Source organism: Acinonyx jubatus, chromosome C1 (genome assembly GCF_027475565.1).
Source record: "Acinonyx jubatus isolate Ajub_Pintada_27869175 chromosome C1, VMU_Ajub_asm_v1.0, whole genome shotgun sequence".
NCBI lineage: Eukaryota > Metazoa > Chordata > Mammalia > Carnivora > Felidae > Acinonyx > Acinonyx jubatus.
This window is the reverse complement of record NC_069381.1, coordinates 104,654,551-104,669,172: the sequence shown is the minus strand read 5'-3', so window position 1 is coordinate 104,669,172 and position 14,622 is coordinate 104,654,551. Positions and strand designations below refer to the sequence as shown.

Here is a 14,622-nt window from a genome sequence, read left to right as displayed (position 1 = left end):
GATGCAGACCCCACAGGTTCATGGCTTAGTCCCACGAGACTTCAGATGCCAATGGCAAGTGGTGGGTTCCTGGGTTGCTTACAATGTCTGTCTGACTCGGCTATAAATCAGAGGTTCCCATGACCATTTTGCTCGGATTTGATCATTGGCTGGAACCACTCACAGAACTCAGGGAAACACTTATGCTTACTGGTTTATTACATAATGAAGCATATGATAAAGGATACAGATGAACAGCCAGGTGAAGAGATGTGGTCTGAGAGGGTCCTGAGCACAGGAACTGCTATCCCCATAGAGTTGGGGTGTGCCAACCTGGAAACTCTCCAAACCCTGTACTTTTAGTGCTTTTATGGAGGCTTCATCACATAGACATCATGGATCATTAACTCAGTCTTCAGCCCCTGTCCCCTTCCTGAAGAATGGAGGGTGGGACCTGTTGGGGAAGGTCATCAAGAAGACATGACTGTTAGTTGACCCATAAGTTGGACCCCGGTGATCAGAGGTCCCCACCCCCTCCCCTGTCCTTGAAATGTGGGTTCCACTTGCCTTTACTACTCCTAGAGGCTGCTCCAAGGACACAGTTTTGAGTAATGATGTGGTTTTGAAAACGCCTGCATAGTATACATGATTGGCTCCAGTTAAGGACTTTCTCTCTCAACCTAAAATGTGGCAGGTGGGTGTGGGGATCCACTTGTCCTGCTGCTGCCCAAGACTAGCCTCTCCTATAAGTTCCCTTTGCTTCTTAAAACTGCCACCTGCTAACCTGGCGTGGCCTGCCTCTTTCTTGGGTCTCTCATTGCCCTTCCCTTATGGGCTGGTTTCAGATTACACCAGGGAAGCTCCCAAGGGTTTCTTTTTTTTTTTTCTTTCTTTCTTTCTTTCTTTCTCTCTCTCTTTCTTTCTTTCTTTCTTTTTCTTTCTTTCTTTCTTTCTTTCTTTCTTTCTTTCTTTCTTTCTTTCTTAATGTTTATTTATTTTTGAGAGAGAGAGAGAGAGAGAGAGATAGCTTGAGTGGGGGAGGGGCAGAGAGAGAGGGAGACACAGAATCTGAAGCAGGCTCTAGGCTCTGAGCTGTCAGCACAGAGCCCAATGCAGGGTTCAAACCCACGAACGATGAGATCATGACCTGGGCTGAAGTCTGGTGCTTAACCCACTGAGCCACCCAGGCACCCCTCCCAAAGGGTTTCAAAACCTACAGGGACTGGAAGTTCCAAGCTTTTAATTCTGGTTTGGTCTTTTTGGTGACTGGCCCCCATCCTGAAGCTATCAGGAGACTCATTATCCAGAGTTGCCTCATTAGAACAAAAGACATTCCTATCACCCAGAAAATTCCTATGGATTTAGGAGCTGTGTTCAGGAACCAGGGGCAGAGACCACTATATATATTTTCTATTACTTCACAGACGGTGTTACTTTTCTAGTCAGGCAACAAGAGATGCTGATCCCACTGGGGTGTACCATCTACAAGGGAAGTCTGGCTGTGCATGGGTGGTAAGCTAGATCCCACGTAGCTTTCGGGCAATGAAACAAGGATTTCTTTTCTCAGGTTCAGCTATTGATTCTTCCTGGAATCAGGATAAACCTGCCAACCTGAGGCTCCTGATAACCTTCCTGGGATCAGGCCCCTCCTTCTTCCTACTCCCCTTTTCCTCCGATTCCTCTACAGTCCATGTACCCTCTTTAAGATTCCTCTTTTCTCTCCTGTTTCCTCCTCGAGTCCCATCCTCCCAATCAAGTATCACACATAGAGACTGGCAAGGGAATGGAGGGATGCCAGGTACCAGGGGAGGCCTGGGACGAGCCAGAGGGCATGATGTCTGGCTCCAGCCAACAGCTGCTGCATAGGCATAAAGGTGACTTGTTCCCAGATCCTTCTACTTATCTGGAGATCCTCGACCTGTTTTGTGTAAAAGTCTGCATTTTAAATGTTGGCATTTTTAGCTAGACCCAGAGACTTGAAACGATGAGAAACCTGGTTTCCGCATCTTTGAATAAATTTCATTCAAACATTCACAGAACAGGACAACATAGGCGGTGTGACTGCCGCTGGAGGGCCGAGGAGGCGGCAGGCCCAGCCAGTCCTCGCCAAGAGGTCACGGCAGGCGCCAGTGTCTGGGAAGGTATTCATTCAGCAAGACGACAGCAGCACCACACACTGCCAGCTCCAGACCAAGGAGAGCCGGATTGATAGGCAGCAGTTTGAAAAAACAATTCGAAGTCTAAGTAACCTTTATGCAGAAGCAGAGAAGCTTGGGGGCCAATCACATCTTGAAGGCTGTTTTGGCTTCCCCATATTCTTACGCATGGAAACCCATTATGAGAAGGTTCTGGAGACAGCGTCCCAGTAGGAGAGTGAGAAGATATATGCTTTCCAAGGCCTCCCCCGACAGATCCTATTGAGAGAGGACTTCGAGTTATTGACATCAGCATTTATGAAGACAGAGGTGTGAGCAGTGGGAGATAAACCTAGAACTAAAGATCGCTCCTCCAGCTGGGACCCTCATCTATCCACTGGCCGATCACAGAGTGTCCCCTACCTCCTCTCTGCTGCCAGAGCAACGGCGCCATTTACCCCAAGGACTAACTTTCTAAAATTCCACACCTGGAGTGACCTCTAGTCACTCAGCATCCACTTTGTGTCTCCAAACTGTGTAGGACTCTGTAATCTTTTTATTAGTTTCTGAGAAAACACAATGAAGCATTTCACTTTTTTTTTTTATTCAAAGCCATTGAGGGGCACCTAGGTGGCTCCGTCGGTTGGGCGGCCAACTTCAGCTCAGGTCATGATCTCATGGCTTGTGAGTTTGAGCCCCGTGTTGGACTCTATGCTGACAGCTCATCACCTGGAGCCTGCTTCAGATTCTGTGTCTCCCTCTCTCTCTGCCCCTCACCGACTTGTGCTCTCTCTCAAAAATAAATAAATGTAAAAAAATATTTTTTTTTACAGCTGTTAAAATAAGCCATTAGGCAGCTCAACACAAAGCTAATTTCTCATCTGCCACCAGGATGGTGGTTCTCTCATTCCTGGGGCCAGCTTCCCAGGTGGCTCGAGACTTCAGCAAGTCCCATCTTAGCCAGAGTTCAGTCTTCTTTCCCCCAAAGTCAGAAAATACTTTTCTCCAGGATTTTGGTGAAAGGTAGTCTGTGTCTGGTTTTGCTGACGCATCTCCCAGATCTCAGAGAATTACCAGTTTTGCATGACCAAAATCTTAAAGATCGATTTCTGCTGTTCAGTTTCTCCAACTGAAGCTCATTGGAAAAATAATGCATAATGTTGTTTTGTTATAGCAATTGTTCCTAATTAAAACAGTATTTAGTGCAATTTCCAGTTATTTTTCTTTGGAGAATTTTGCTATTGCATTACCTTGAATGTTGGGAGGATGTAGTATGTGTTGCGTGTTCCTTACAAAAATAAGTAAGCACAATAAAGTAGATGCTAAACTGTCAAACACATAAATGTCCCTGCCCTGTCCCTGAATGTGTAATAAGCAAGTATAATAAATATTTTAATTATAGTTTTGTTATAAACATAAATTATGAAAAAAATATTTGATAGGAATAATACCGTATATTCCTAATTTTTAACTTGTCCCTACTGGCAAACCTTATGATTGAGAGACCTTCCTCATATACAGTATTCAGTGCACAGAAATCCTAGGATTGGTTCAAGTACAGTAAGTTCAGTGAGTTCCAACTAAAACTCTTAAGTCCGAGTCCGTGTTTATAGTTCTTCTGGCGATATGTTTTTGGTTTCAGGGTTTATTACGCCTTTCATTCATCTTTGGGGTTTGAGAGCACTGTATTTGGGAGAAAGTTAAAAAATACATTAGGAAAGAATGAAACAGTTAAAAGTTTTACTTTCAGAGATACTCTAGGTGCTACTGGATTTCATATTTCAGACTTGGTTTCCTTTATGGATCTGTTAGTTATTCAGTAAATCCCATCAGTCTGTGTAATATTTTAATTGTATAAAATTCCTTTGTTACTTTATAGCCTGTGATAATGTATGCCTTTTACACCTGTTGCAATAACTTTACTGAAATAATAACACATTAGTAAAGCTTTTCTTTTTTTAATTTAAAAAAAAATTTTTTAACGTTTATTTATTTTTGAGAGAGAGGGAGAGACAGAGCATGAGCAGGGGAGGGGCAGAGAGAGAGGGAGACACAGAATCTGAAGGAGGCTCCAGGCTCTGAGCTGTCAGCACAGAGCCTGACAAGGGGCTCAAATTCACGAACCGCGAGACTATGACCTGAACTGAAAGTCAGACACTCAGCCAACTGAGCTACCCAGGTGCCCCAGTAAAACTTTTCTTAAACAAACAAACAAGCAAAAAAACCTTCACAGGACATAATGAAAATATTTATATTCTAGTCTTCTGGGGCAGCCAAACACAGAAAGCAGGTGGGACAAAATCTGTAAACTTCCCTATTAAATCTGTTTGGTCTTTCAGAAACTGCCAAAACTCACCACCACCATCACCATCATCATCATCATCTCCACCACCATCATCATCACCACCACCACATCATTATCATCATCACCACCACCACCACCATCATCATCACCATCACCACCATCATCATCACCACCACCACCACCACCATCATCATCACCACCACCACCATCATCATCACCATCACCACCATCATCATCACCGCCACCATCACCATCATCACCACCACCACCACCACCATCATCATCATCACCACCATCATCATCACTGCCACCACCACCATCATCACCACCACCATCATCATCACCACCACCATCAATCATCATCATCACCACCACCACCATCAATCATCATCATCACCACCACCATCACCATCATCATCATCATCACCACCACCACCACCATCATCATCATCACCACCACCACCACCATCATCACCATCACCACCATCATCATCTCCACCACCATCATCATCATCATCATCTACCTTCGCACAGTTCTGGCCTTCAGAACATGCTTTTCTCCAATGAACTAAAAACTGGGACTTATAGTTGAAAACTGGCAGTTTTAATTCAACAGAACAAATATCATCACCAAAAAAGCCCACAGGCCTGCAGACACTGGCTGAACACTCTTCCCACCTATCCCCTGAAAGCCACCTCTCTTCCAGGCTTGCCAGTGACAAGGCCACTACTGCCCATCTCCCCACCTCACCCTCAGCACACAGCCTCTTCCCTGGGGTTCCCAAAGCATGAGAGCACCTTGGCTAAGCTGCTTCCTTCCAAATAATTTCCTTTTTTTTTTTTAATTTTTTAATGTTTATTTATTTTTGACAGAGAGAGACAGAGCATGAGCGGGGAAGGAGCAGAGAAAGAGGGAGACAGAATCCAAAGCAGGCTCCAGGCTCTGAGCTGTCAGCACAGAGTCCGACGCGGGGCTTAAACTCACAGACCGTGAGATCATGACCTGAGCCGAAGTCAGCCACTCAACTGACTGAGCCACCCAGGCGCCCCATCCAAATGATTTTCTGTCTCTGCCTCTAAGATCTTCCCCTTCTCGTGTGTATCCCCACAAGGGACCAGCAGGTGGAGGCTTCTCCGTGCCACCCCTTGTCTGGGACATCAGAAGGGGCAACTGAGAGCTGTGAGGTGGTTCTCTGAGGGCCAGGACCATACTAGGGCTTTCATGGTCTTGCTGCAGACCACATGCCCCAAAGGCACCACCACCAACACACACAGACCCTCCCCCAACATCCTCCAATCAAGAGACAGACCTCCATTATCATTCTGGGGATCTTCTTGGATTGTTCCCCAAACACTTCAGGGCAGCCCTCTGAGGCTCCATGTACCATATGCTATTTCTTTATGTATTTTTTTTTTGCCTCGTTAACAAATACTTCTTTCTGGACTCAGGCCAGTCCTGTTAAACCTTCATGCCCAAACAGCATTGGCCCCTCCCCAAGTGCTGGGTGGGGCTTGGGACCAGCTAAAGGCCCCAAGCATCTGTGGGTGTTGTGTCAAACCAGCCCCATCTTGCCTAATCATCTGCAGAAGCTTGCTGATGAAAACCTTGTGACAGAAGGGGAGAGAGACTTGTCTTAGAGTTGGCTGTACCAACAGCACCAGGGTGCAGCTAAAGAGCACTCACTCACTTTGCTACTTCCTTAAGAGCCTGCCAGCAGCCCCACCAGCCCCAATCCTCACACTCAGCCATGATAAGGAGAGGCTTCCAGGCAGTAATAAGACTTGGCCACCACAGAGTCCTTCCTGGAGCCCCCCATGTCCTGCCCAGACTCAACCGCACCTCAGCGTTTGGATCCTCCACAGACTCCCTGGTGAGTAAGTTCCCAGCTCAGCCAGGCAGGCGGCCCTTCTCTTGGGGGCTTAAGGCATAAAGAGCACTCCAAATTTCCACTTCCCAGATCATGGATGGGCAGGTGGGCAGTGTGGTGGGAAGCTATTTGATTTGGCAAAGGGAAGGTGCTCTTGGAATACCCAGATCAAGGGGCTCCTGGCTGGCTCAGTTGGTAGAGCATGCGACTCTAGATGTTGGGGTCATGAGTTTGAGCCCCATGTTGGGCCCAGAGATTACAGAAGGAAGGAATGAAGGGAAGGAGGGAGGAAGGTGGGGAGGAAGGAAGACAAAGAAACCAAGGAGCCAGGATCCAAAACTAAAACCACTGGGACACTTTTGTCCTGGTCTGAATCTTGTGTGGCCACCAACAAGTCGCTTTCCTTCTGTGGCACACAGACCACTGCAGCTGAGTTGGGGGGTTCCAGATGGAGGGGTCTGTGTGTGGTTTGGCAAAGCAGCTGGCCTACTGCCCAGAGCAGTGACTGATCCGTGAGCCTTCAATGCCATAGAGGGCTCACGTTGTCTCGCAGATGGTATCACACTTCTGTGGGTGCCAAAACCGTGTTTCAAAGGAACTACTCTGCCCAGGCACACTCACAGCTGTAGTCAGAGCTGGAGTAGCCCCTCAGGTGTGGGGGTGGTAATAGTGGTCTTCAACAGCTGTGGTCGCATCCCGTAGGGTAGACAGTGTCTCAGAACAGTGTCTCTAGTCTGACCATCAGTTCTCACACTCACAAGCTTCAATTAATAGGAGCGGTATTCGCTATTATGGGAAGTTTTATTCCCTGAAACTTTAGCCATATTTCCTCAGTCTCCCCATTTGTACAATGGGGCTCAGACTAGCAGTTCTCAGCCTCAAAGGAGAGTTCACAGGTTTTAAACGGGACCGCCACACAGCAGTATGCCTCTACCTGTCAGCCCTGGTTCCTTTTTTTCCCCTTCCTTTACAGTTTAGCATCTCCTTGCCAGTCACCCACAGGTGTCCCCAAACCCTCTACAAGGAAAATGGGCTGTTTCTTGTATGTCAACACTGGTGGAAGGGCTTGAGGAGCCAGGAACCCAGGAGCAAATCACCTACAGGTCTCACAGCCCAAGCAGCAGCCTCCCTCCCCCAGGAAGCTGTTTGGTCTCCCTGATTTTGCTGCCCAGGTTTCAAGATTCTGCCTGGAGAAGACGGATTTGAAGGATTATGCCCTTCCCAATGCCAGCTGGTGTCCAGACATGCTGAACTTGTACCAGGAATTTCTGGAGAAGACCAAGACTGATGGCTGGATCAAACTACCCTCCTTCAAGTCCAACAGAGACCACATCCAGGGGCTCAAGCTCCCATTCGGGTTAGCAGCTACCTCAGGTAAGGGCTGGTCTGGGAGGACCCCTGGGCACACCCAGCCCACCTGGGGGTTCAGCCAATCCCTTGCCCTGCACTGACTCTCCACCCTCAGGAAGGAGATACACAAACTCCCTTCCAGTTCTCAGCTGGAAGTCCTTTCTGTGTCTGCCCCACTCCTTATACTTTCAGCCCCAGCAGGTGGCGAAAAGAAGAGTATGCTCTCTGGTCTCTAGCTCCCCACCTCCCATCCAAGAGAATATAATCAAGTGGCTACCTTTGCTCCCAGCCAAGAGCAGCCCCCTTGCCCTCTGCCTTCTTACCTGGTGTTCTTCCGTATTGTCAAGCCTTATCCCAAGTCATCCTCTCCACCCAGTCCCCACCCTCACTGCAGGCCTTGGCATACCATCCTTGTTCTACTGGGCCCATAGCCAGTCTCCCAAAACACCCACCAGATGGATAGAACTTTCCACCTTCGTCTTTCTTCCTGTGTGTGCACGCATATGTGTGTGTCAGAGGGTGTCCCTATTTTCTTGTCTCATTCACATATGTGGTTTTCCTGCCTACTCATGAATGGGTGGTCCAGTAGACAGATGACCTTTAGGTTTATGTCACAAACAAGGCAGAGTCACCAAAATAATTTTTTTTTTTCGAAGAACTTGGTATTCATCAAAAAAATGATGTAGTTGTTGTCGTTGTCTTTCTGGGGGGAAAAAAACCCAGAACTTTGGTAGACTTTTCTGCACTTATTTTACTTTTTGGGTTTTTTAAAGATTTTATTTTTAAGTAATCTCTACACACATATGGGGCTTGAACTCATAAGCCTGAGACCAAGAGTCACATGCTCTACCAACTGAGCCAGCCAGCACTCCTATTTGACTATGTTTAGTATTTTACTGTTTGTTATTTTGAATTATATATGAATTACATGTTACATTTTAAATTTTCAGTGTTTAAGATCTGTTAAAGTCTTAATCTGGTCCTGATCCTATCTCTACACTCAGCCAGGGAACTTCCTGACTATTCCTCCTTCCAGACTGAGGGATCCCTGAGAAGAGGGCTCTGTCTCCACTCTCAGATTGCAGAGCCTGGGTGTCCTCTGGTTCTCTCCTAGACCCTGTGCCTGAGACAGGGCTCCAGACATGGTGCTGAATGGCTGGCCCTGCATCCCAACGGGCCCCATACAATCACGAACTCCCCCTCCAGCTACAGCCCTTCCTGTCTCTCCCCAGACAAAAGCGACTGGCGCATCTTTACCAGGTGCCTCCAAGTGGAAGGACAAGGCTACGAGTATGTCATTTTTTTCCACCCGTCCAAGAAGAAGTCCATCTGTCTTTTCCAACCTGGCCCCTACCTGGAGGGGGCCCCAGGGTAAGGCCTGGGTGGATATCCTCAGCTGCTTCCTGGGCTTGCTCAGTTGATGGATTAGCCACACACCAGGCCCTGGAGTCTGTACCTCTCCTTAAGGAGCTGGGTGGGGGTAGTGGGCACTGGGCTTCTGTCTCAACATCATGCCTGGGAGGACATCCTGGGTCGTCTGCTCCAGTCCCCATTGTTCAGACAAGGAGAGCCTCCTTATGGAGATCTGAATATTTCCCAATAAGAAGGTGGTTTTGGGGCCCACTTTGAGAGAAGGGTGTGGTGACCTTGGAAGAGGACAAGATGTGGAGCCAGACTTCCAGTCCTGCTCTGCCTTGCTGGCCTTTGGACCCCAAGCAGGCAGTTTAACTTCTGGCCTTCAGCCTCATTACCTGAAACCTGGGGCAGTAATATCCATCTGCCTAAGTGGCTGAAAACTATAATATTGTATATACTCATGAACCATACAGCACATATAGCTATCAGACACCATCTACCCAAACTTCATATTTTACCCGTGGACAAACTGAGGCACACAGAGGTAAGGTAACTTGCCCGCAGGAGCACGGGTAATCAAGGACAGATCAGGACTCTAATCTGGGTCCACCGATCTCTCTATTGTGTTCTGCTGTCTTCAAAAATAGACTGCTAGACATAAATTCCACAAGGGAAATCAAGCTAGCCTTGAGCCTCTTGCCCAAGGCCACTGTGCCACTAAGTCCGTGGTTGTTTGCCTTCTGCTCTGTCACTGTTCCTTCTTTAAACAATCGCTGAAAGCTGTTGGTGCCAGAGTCCCTGCAAGGCAGAGGGAGAAAGGGGGAGGCAGCTCTAGGGTCCCAAGGCCTGAGAGGGACTCAGTAGCCGTTAAATTCAGAGATTTGGGTTTTTTTAATGTTTATTTATTTTTGAGACAGAAAGAGACAGAGCATGAACAGGGGAGGGTCAGAGAGAGAGGGAGACACAGAATCCAAAGCAGGCTCCAGGCTCTGAGCTGTCAGTACAGAGCCTGACGTGGGGCTCAAACTCACGGACCGTGAGATCATGACCTGAGCCGAAGTCAGACACTTAACCGACTAAGCCACCCAGGTGCCCCATCGGAGATCTTAATCGATGTCAGCACAGGCCATGGTTTCAGACTGCAGCCCTTGGTCGCCTTGGCAATACAAAAGCGGTCTTCCATGGGGACACTGGTTTTCATACTAATGCATGCTGACACTGGGGGACTAGGTCAGAGCCCTGCACAGGTCAGGGATCCCCTTCCTTCTAAAGAGGAAAACCCCAAGTAGGGGGTGAAGTGTAGCTTTTATTTAGGGGCTCATGGATGTGGGGCAGGAGAGACAGAGGAGGACCATCCAACACTGAGGTCAGTAGGTTGAGGGGTCCAGAGAAGAGATTAGTACTGAATAGAAAGAAACACCCAGTTCGGTCTACTCTGTAGGGAAAAACCCAGCTCTCCTCTACCATTTCTTTCTCTCCTGTGTGTCTCCTTACTGCTCACACAGGACACTTTACTTCTGACACTTCTTATCACCGCACGGGTGAAGGCTTTTCCCCACACCAAGCAATTCTGTGACACCAGCTGGGTGTCCTGCAATTTAACTCTATTCTGACACCATCTATCTGGAGAGAGCATCAGATCCCTCAGAGTAAGGGCTAGTCCACAGGCCTGCCCCCCACTTCAGATGTCAATCACAAGTAGCAGGCCCCCAGGCTCCCACGACTTCTGTCTGATTTGGCCATGTTGGGGAGCAAGAATTTCCTGCTGCCTTCAAGGGTCCTTCTAGCTGGATGAGGAATCATATTGATGTGAGACAGATGAACAAGAGGAAATCAAACATAATAGTGTATAGGGGCGCCTGGGTGGCTCAGTGGGTTGAGCGTCCAACTTCGGCTCAGGTCATGATCTCATGGTTCGTGAGTTTGAGCCCCTCATCGGGCTCTGTGCTGACAGCTCGGAGCCCAGAGCTTGCTTCCAATTCTGTGTCTCCCTCTCTCTGCGCTCTTCCCCTGCTTACAGTCTGTCTCTCTCTCAAAAATAAATAAACATTTTAAAAACATTTAAAAAATTATTTAAAATAATCTTCGTGTCAAACTGGCCCATCTTGTGGTGGCTTGCGTTGGCCCCTACGGTTATAATTTGGAGGTTCCTACTTGCACCTCCTCACGTTCAATTACTTTGCTAGAGAGGCTTACAGAACTCCAGGGAACACTTATGTTTACCAGTTTATTAAAGGGTCTGATAAAGGATACCGAAGAATGGTCAGATGAAGCACGTTCATGGGCAAGGTCTGGGAGGGTCCCCAATGCATGCTGGAGCTTCTGTCCCTGTGGAGTCAGAGTGCATCACCCTCCTACTGTGCCTGCGTTCACCACCCTGGAAGCTTTCCAAACCCTGCACCATTGGGATTTTATGGAGGCTTCCTCACACAGGCATGATCCGTCATTTACTCCATTTCTAGCCCTCCTCCCTTCTTGAGAGAATGGGGTGGGGGAAGGTGAAAGTGCCAAGATTTTAATCATAGCTTGGTCTTTCTGGGGACAGCCCCCATCCAGGAGCCATCCAGGAGCACGCCCAGAGTTGCCTCAATAGAACAAGACAGTCCCATCACCCAGGAAATTACGAGAGTTTCAGCAGCACTGTGTCAGGAATCAGAGGCAGACACCAATATATATTTTCTATCTTGTCATAAGTACCCACCCAGCCCATAGGTAATTAGGAGGGGTAGGTTACCGGCTGCCAAGGGCTATCCTGCAGAATCCACACACTTGCCAATGGGCCCCTGCCTGGCCAGTGAGGATAAGGAAAGAGTGGGTTTGGGGTTCTTCAGCATCAACTCCTTTATCCCTCTTTCAAGCAATGTGGAGGTACACGAGGGGTTTTGTAAACATTACCTCATGTAATCTGATGAGATAGGAATTATTTTTGTTCAATTTTTTTAATATTTATTCATTTTTGAGAGAGAGAGAGACAGAGTGTGAACGGGGGAAGGGCAGAGAGAAAGGGAGACACAGAATCTGAAGCAGGCTCCAGGCTCTGAGCTGTCAGCACAGAGCCTGACACGGGGCTCAAACCCACAGACCAAGACATCATCACCGGAAGTGTCCAAAGTCGGACACTCAACCAACAGAGCCACCCAGGCCCCTTAATAGGAATTCTTTTTATTCACGAATTATAGTGGAAAAACAGGCTCAGAACAGCTTAGCAATTTAGCAGCTCAACTATTTATTTAGCAACTTGCTCAAGATCAAACAGGTAGTGAGAGGTGGAGTCAAACCAGGTGGGTGTGTGGTTCCATGGCCCCCAGCTCTCTCCCCTCCTGGTGGTGAGAACAGGAGAGGAATCCATGCTAGCACAGTGGGGCAGCTGGGCTGGTCCATGGAGAACCAGGCTTTTGAAAATGAGAACCCTGAATCCGTTTTGTGCTATCTGTTAGAGTTGGACACCCTTCTATGTTCCCCAACCTCACCAACAGTGAAGTAGCTCTGGCATGCAGGTCAGTTTACATGAGAATGAACATTTCTCTCACTTTAAGTAAAGCAAGAGTTTGCACATCCTGCTGAAGCAGGCCCTTTCTGCAGACAGCCTACTGGCTGCTCGGAAGGCACTAGAGAAGGCAGAGGTCACATTTCACATTTAGCCGCCTTGAAAACTCAGGCTTGGCCCTGGCACTGGCTATAGTGACAGATAAGGTGGGGGCTGACCCCAGGCTGCGCCTCCAAGCCCAAGCCAAAAAGTACAGGGACTTTCCCCTCCCCTGTATGAGTGCACCTTTCCAAATGATGGCAATTGCTGCCAGCAGTTAGGTGATGAATCAGAAAAATGTTTTTCCATGAACTTTATCAGAAAAAAAAAAAAAGCCCAACATTTTCCTGGCAAAATAAGATAATTGTGTCAGGGGATGCTAACATGCTGAAGCAACACGGGAGAAAGGCTGAAGTGACTTTGGCCAGTTTGATCAGCTGGGATCCTACTCTGTTTCCTTTCCCGTCCTGGAGAAAGGTACAGGCAAGGTGGTTCCATGGGCAGGGTCGGGGTCAGAGGGAGGCCCATAGCCCAGGCCTTATTCTCCCCACCCCCAGGTTTGCACATGGAGGGTCCCTGGCCGCCATGATGGATGAGACCTTCTCTAAAACTGCTTACCTGGCTGGAGAGGGGCTGTTCACACTAAGCCTCAACATCAGGTTCAAAAAGTAAGTATGAATCCTTGAGATGTCGGCCAAAGTCACACCTTTTTTTATCACTGAGGGCTGGCCATTCTCAGTGTTGGGTGCAGGAGCCCTGTCTGCCACTCTCCTCCCCCAGTTGCTGCTAAACTGTTCCTCTAGTCCCTGGCCAGAGCACAGCCTCTCCCATCAGATTCCAGGAGCCTGCAAATGGGCCCTGAGCCCTGGGCCACTTGTTTCTTGGGGCAGGGTGGGTTGAAGAGAAGGATGAAGTGAAGAGGAGTGAAGGGATGGTGGCCAGGGTTAGGCTGGGCTAAGCCACATGATGGCTGGGCTAAGCCACGCCCTCTTTCAGTTTGATCCCTGTGGGCTCTCTGGCTGTGCTGAATGTTGACGTGGAAAAGATCGAGGACCAGAAGCTTTACATGTCCTGCATCGCCCAGAGCAGGGACCAGCAGAGAGTCTATGCCAAGTCCTCAGGTAAGGAGGTTCTCAGCCTCAGCCCAGACTCTGTCCTGCCACCATCACCCTCAGGACAAATGGAAGGAAGAATACTGAGGATCCGGTCCCAAACTGAGGTCCAGCTTTTTAGAGTGGGAATGGGCACCTGCTGTAGACTCTGATGAAATGAGGGAGAACCCGGCTAGGATTTTTTTTTTCTATGTATGAGTGGCTGGACCTGTACCACAAGGACAGGATCGGGTACTAGATAACAGGATGCAAATGCTCCGTGCACCACATCCAGCTCCTGCCACTCAGCTTGCCCTTCTCCTGCAGGTGTTTTCCTTCAGCTGCAGCTGGAAGAGGAATTGTCCCAGTGACAGTCACTGTGCCTGCTCAGGACCCACTGCAGAGCAAGGAGGTGTCTCCAGGAAGTGACTGGTGAGATGAAGAAGAGGGCACTTTCCTCTGAGTAAATAAAGATTCACAACTCCTTCTCAGGCTAAGACCCTTCTGTAGTGGGAAGCCAAGATCCTGCCAGCACCCCCCACACACCCACTTTCCCATCATCACCAACCAAGAGATTTCTTCAGCACCTGCACATCGAGGCCCTGGGTGAGGCACCGAGCACACAGTAACGAGAGACAAAGACAGAGCCCCGGTGCTGAGGTGAACAACAGCAGGCCACAAGCAGGGGGCCCTCAGCTCCTGCCACCCCACCCTGGCTCCTGCCGTGGATGCAGTACAGACACAAAGGGAGGGGTCAATTTCACTCTATAAAGGAGATTAAAAAAAAAAACACTTTCTAGAGGAAGCAGTGCTTAAACTGAGTCTCAAAACTTGAGTGGTGTTCACCAGGCAAGCAAGGGAGGGGAGGACTCTCCAGGCAAAAGGGATAGTAAAAGCAAAGGAATGGGGTAAAAGGGCAGAGTGACTTTGGAGAAGAGCAAGGTTTTGAGTAGGGCAGGAGTTTAGGGAAAGAGAAGGGGGCAGGGCAGGAACAGACCATGGAAACCTTCCC

The 14,622-nt window shown here is 48.5% G+C and overlaps 1 protein-coding gene and 1 pseudogene across 2 annotated transcripts; both read left to right on the top strand.

The window, feature by feature from the left end:
• The first annotated feature begins 2,000 nt into the window (after positions 1–2,000).
• LOC106979425 (golgin subfamily A member 7-like) lies at positions 2,001–3,990 on the top strand (annotated as a pseudogene).
• Positions 3,991–5,303: 1,313 nt separating this feature from the next.
• THEM5 (thioesterase superfamily member 5) lies at positions 5,304–14,101 on the top strand. 2 transcript variants are annotated; one of them, XM_015078027.3, is made up of 6 exons: positions 5,313–6,290; positions 7,460–7,661; positions 8,870–9,008; positions 13,077–13,187; positions 13,516–13,640; positions 13,938–14,101. In XM_015078027.3, the coding sequence occupies exons 1-6, from the start codon at positions 6,168–6,170 to the stop codon at positions 13,979–13,981; spliced, it is 744 nt and encodes a 247-aa protein (XP_014933513.1). In that variant the 5' UTR covers positions 5,313–6,167; the 3' UTR covers positions 13,982–14,101. The 2 variants fall into 2 exon arrangements, with proteins under 2 accessions (XP_014933519.1, XP_014933513.1); XM_015078033.3 differs by lacking the exon at positions 13,516–13,640 and having other exon boundaries at positions 5,304–6,290.
• The last annotated feature ends 521 nt before the right edge of the window (positions 14,102–14,622 follow it).

What these genes read in the sequence shown, in the direction of transcription:
- THEM5 (XM_015078027.3), top strand. Translation starts at nt 6,168, where the DNA reads ATGATAAGGAGAGGCTTCCAGGCAGTAATAAGACTTGGCCACCACAGA. An exon ending in CTCAACATCAGGTTCAAAAA is followed by an intron (nt 13,188 to 13,515) that starts GTAAGTATGAAT and finishes GCCCTCTTTCAG; the next exon opens with TTTGATCCCTGTGGGCTCTC. An exon ending in AGTCTATGCCAAGTCCTCAG is followed by an intron (nt 13,641 to 13,937) that starts GTAAGGAGGTTC and finishes CTTCTCCTGCAG; the next exon opens with GTGTTTTCCTTCAGCTGCAG.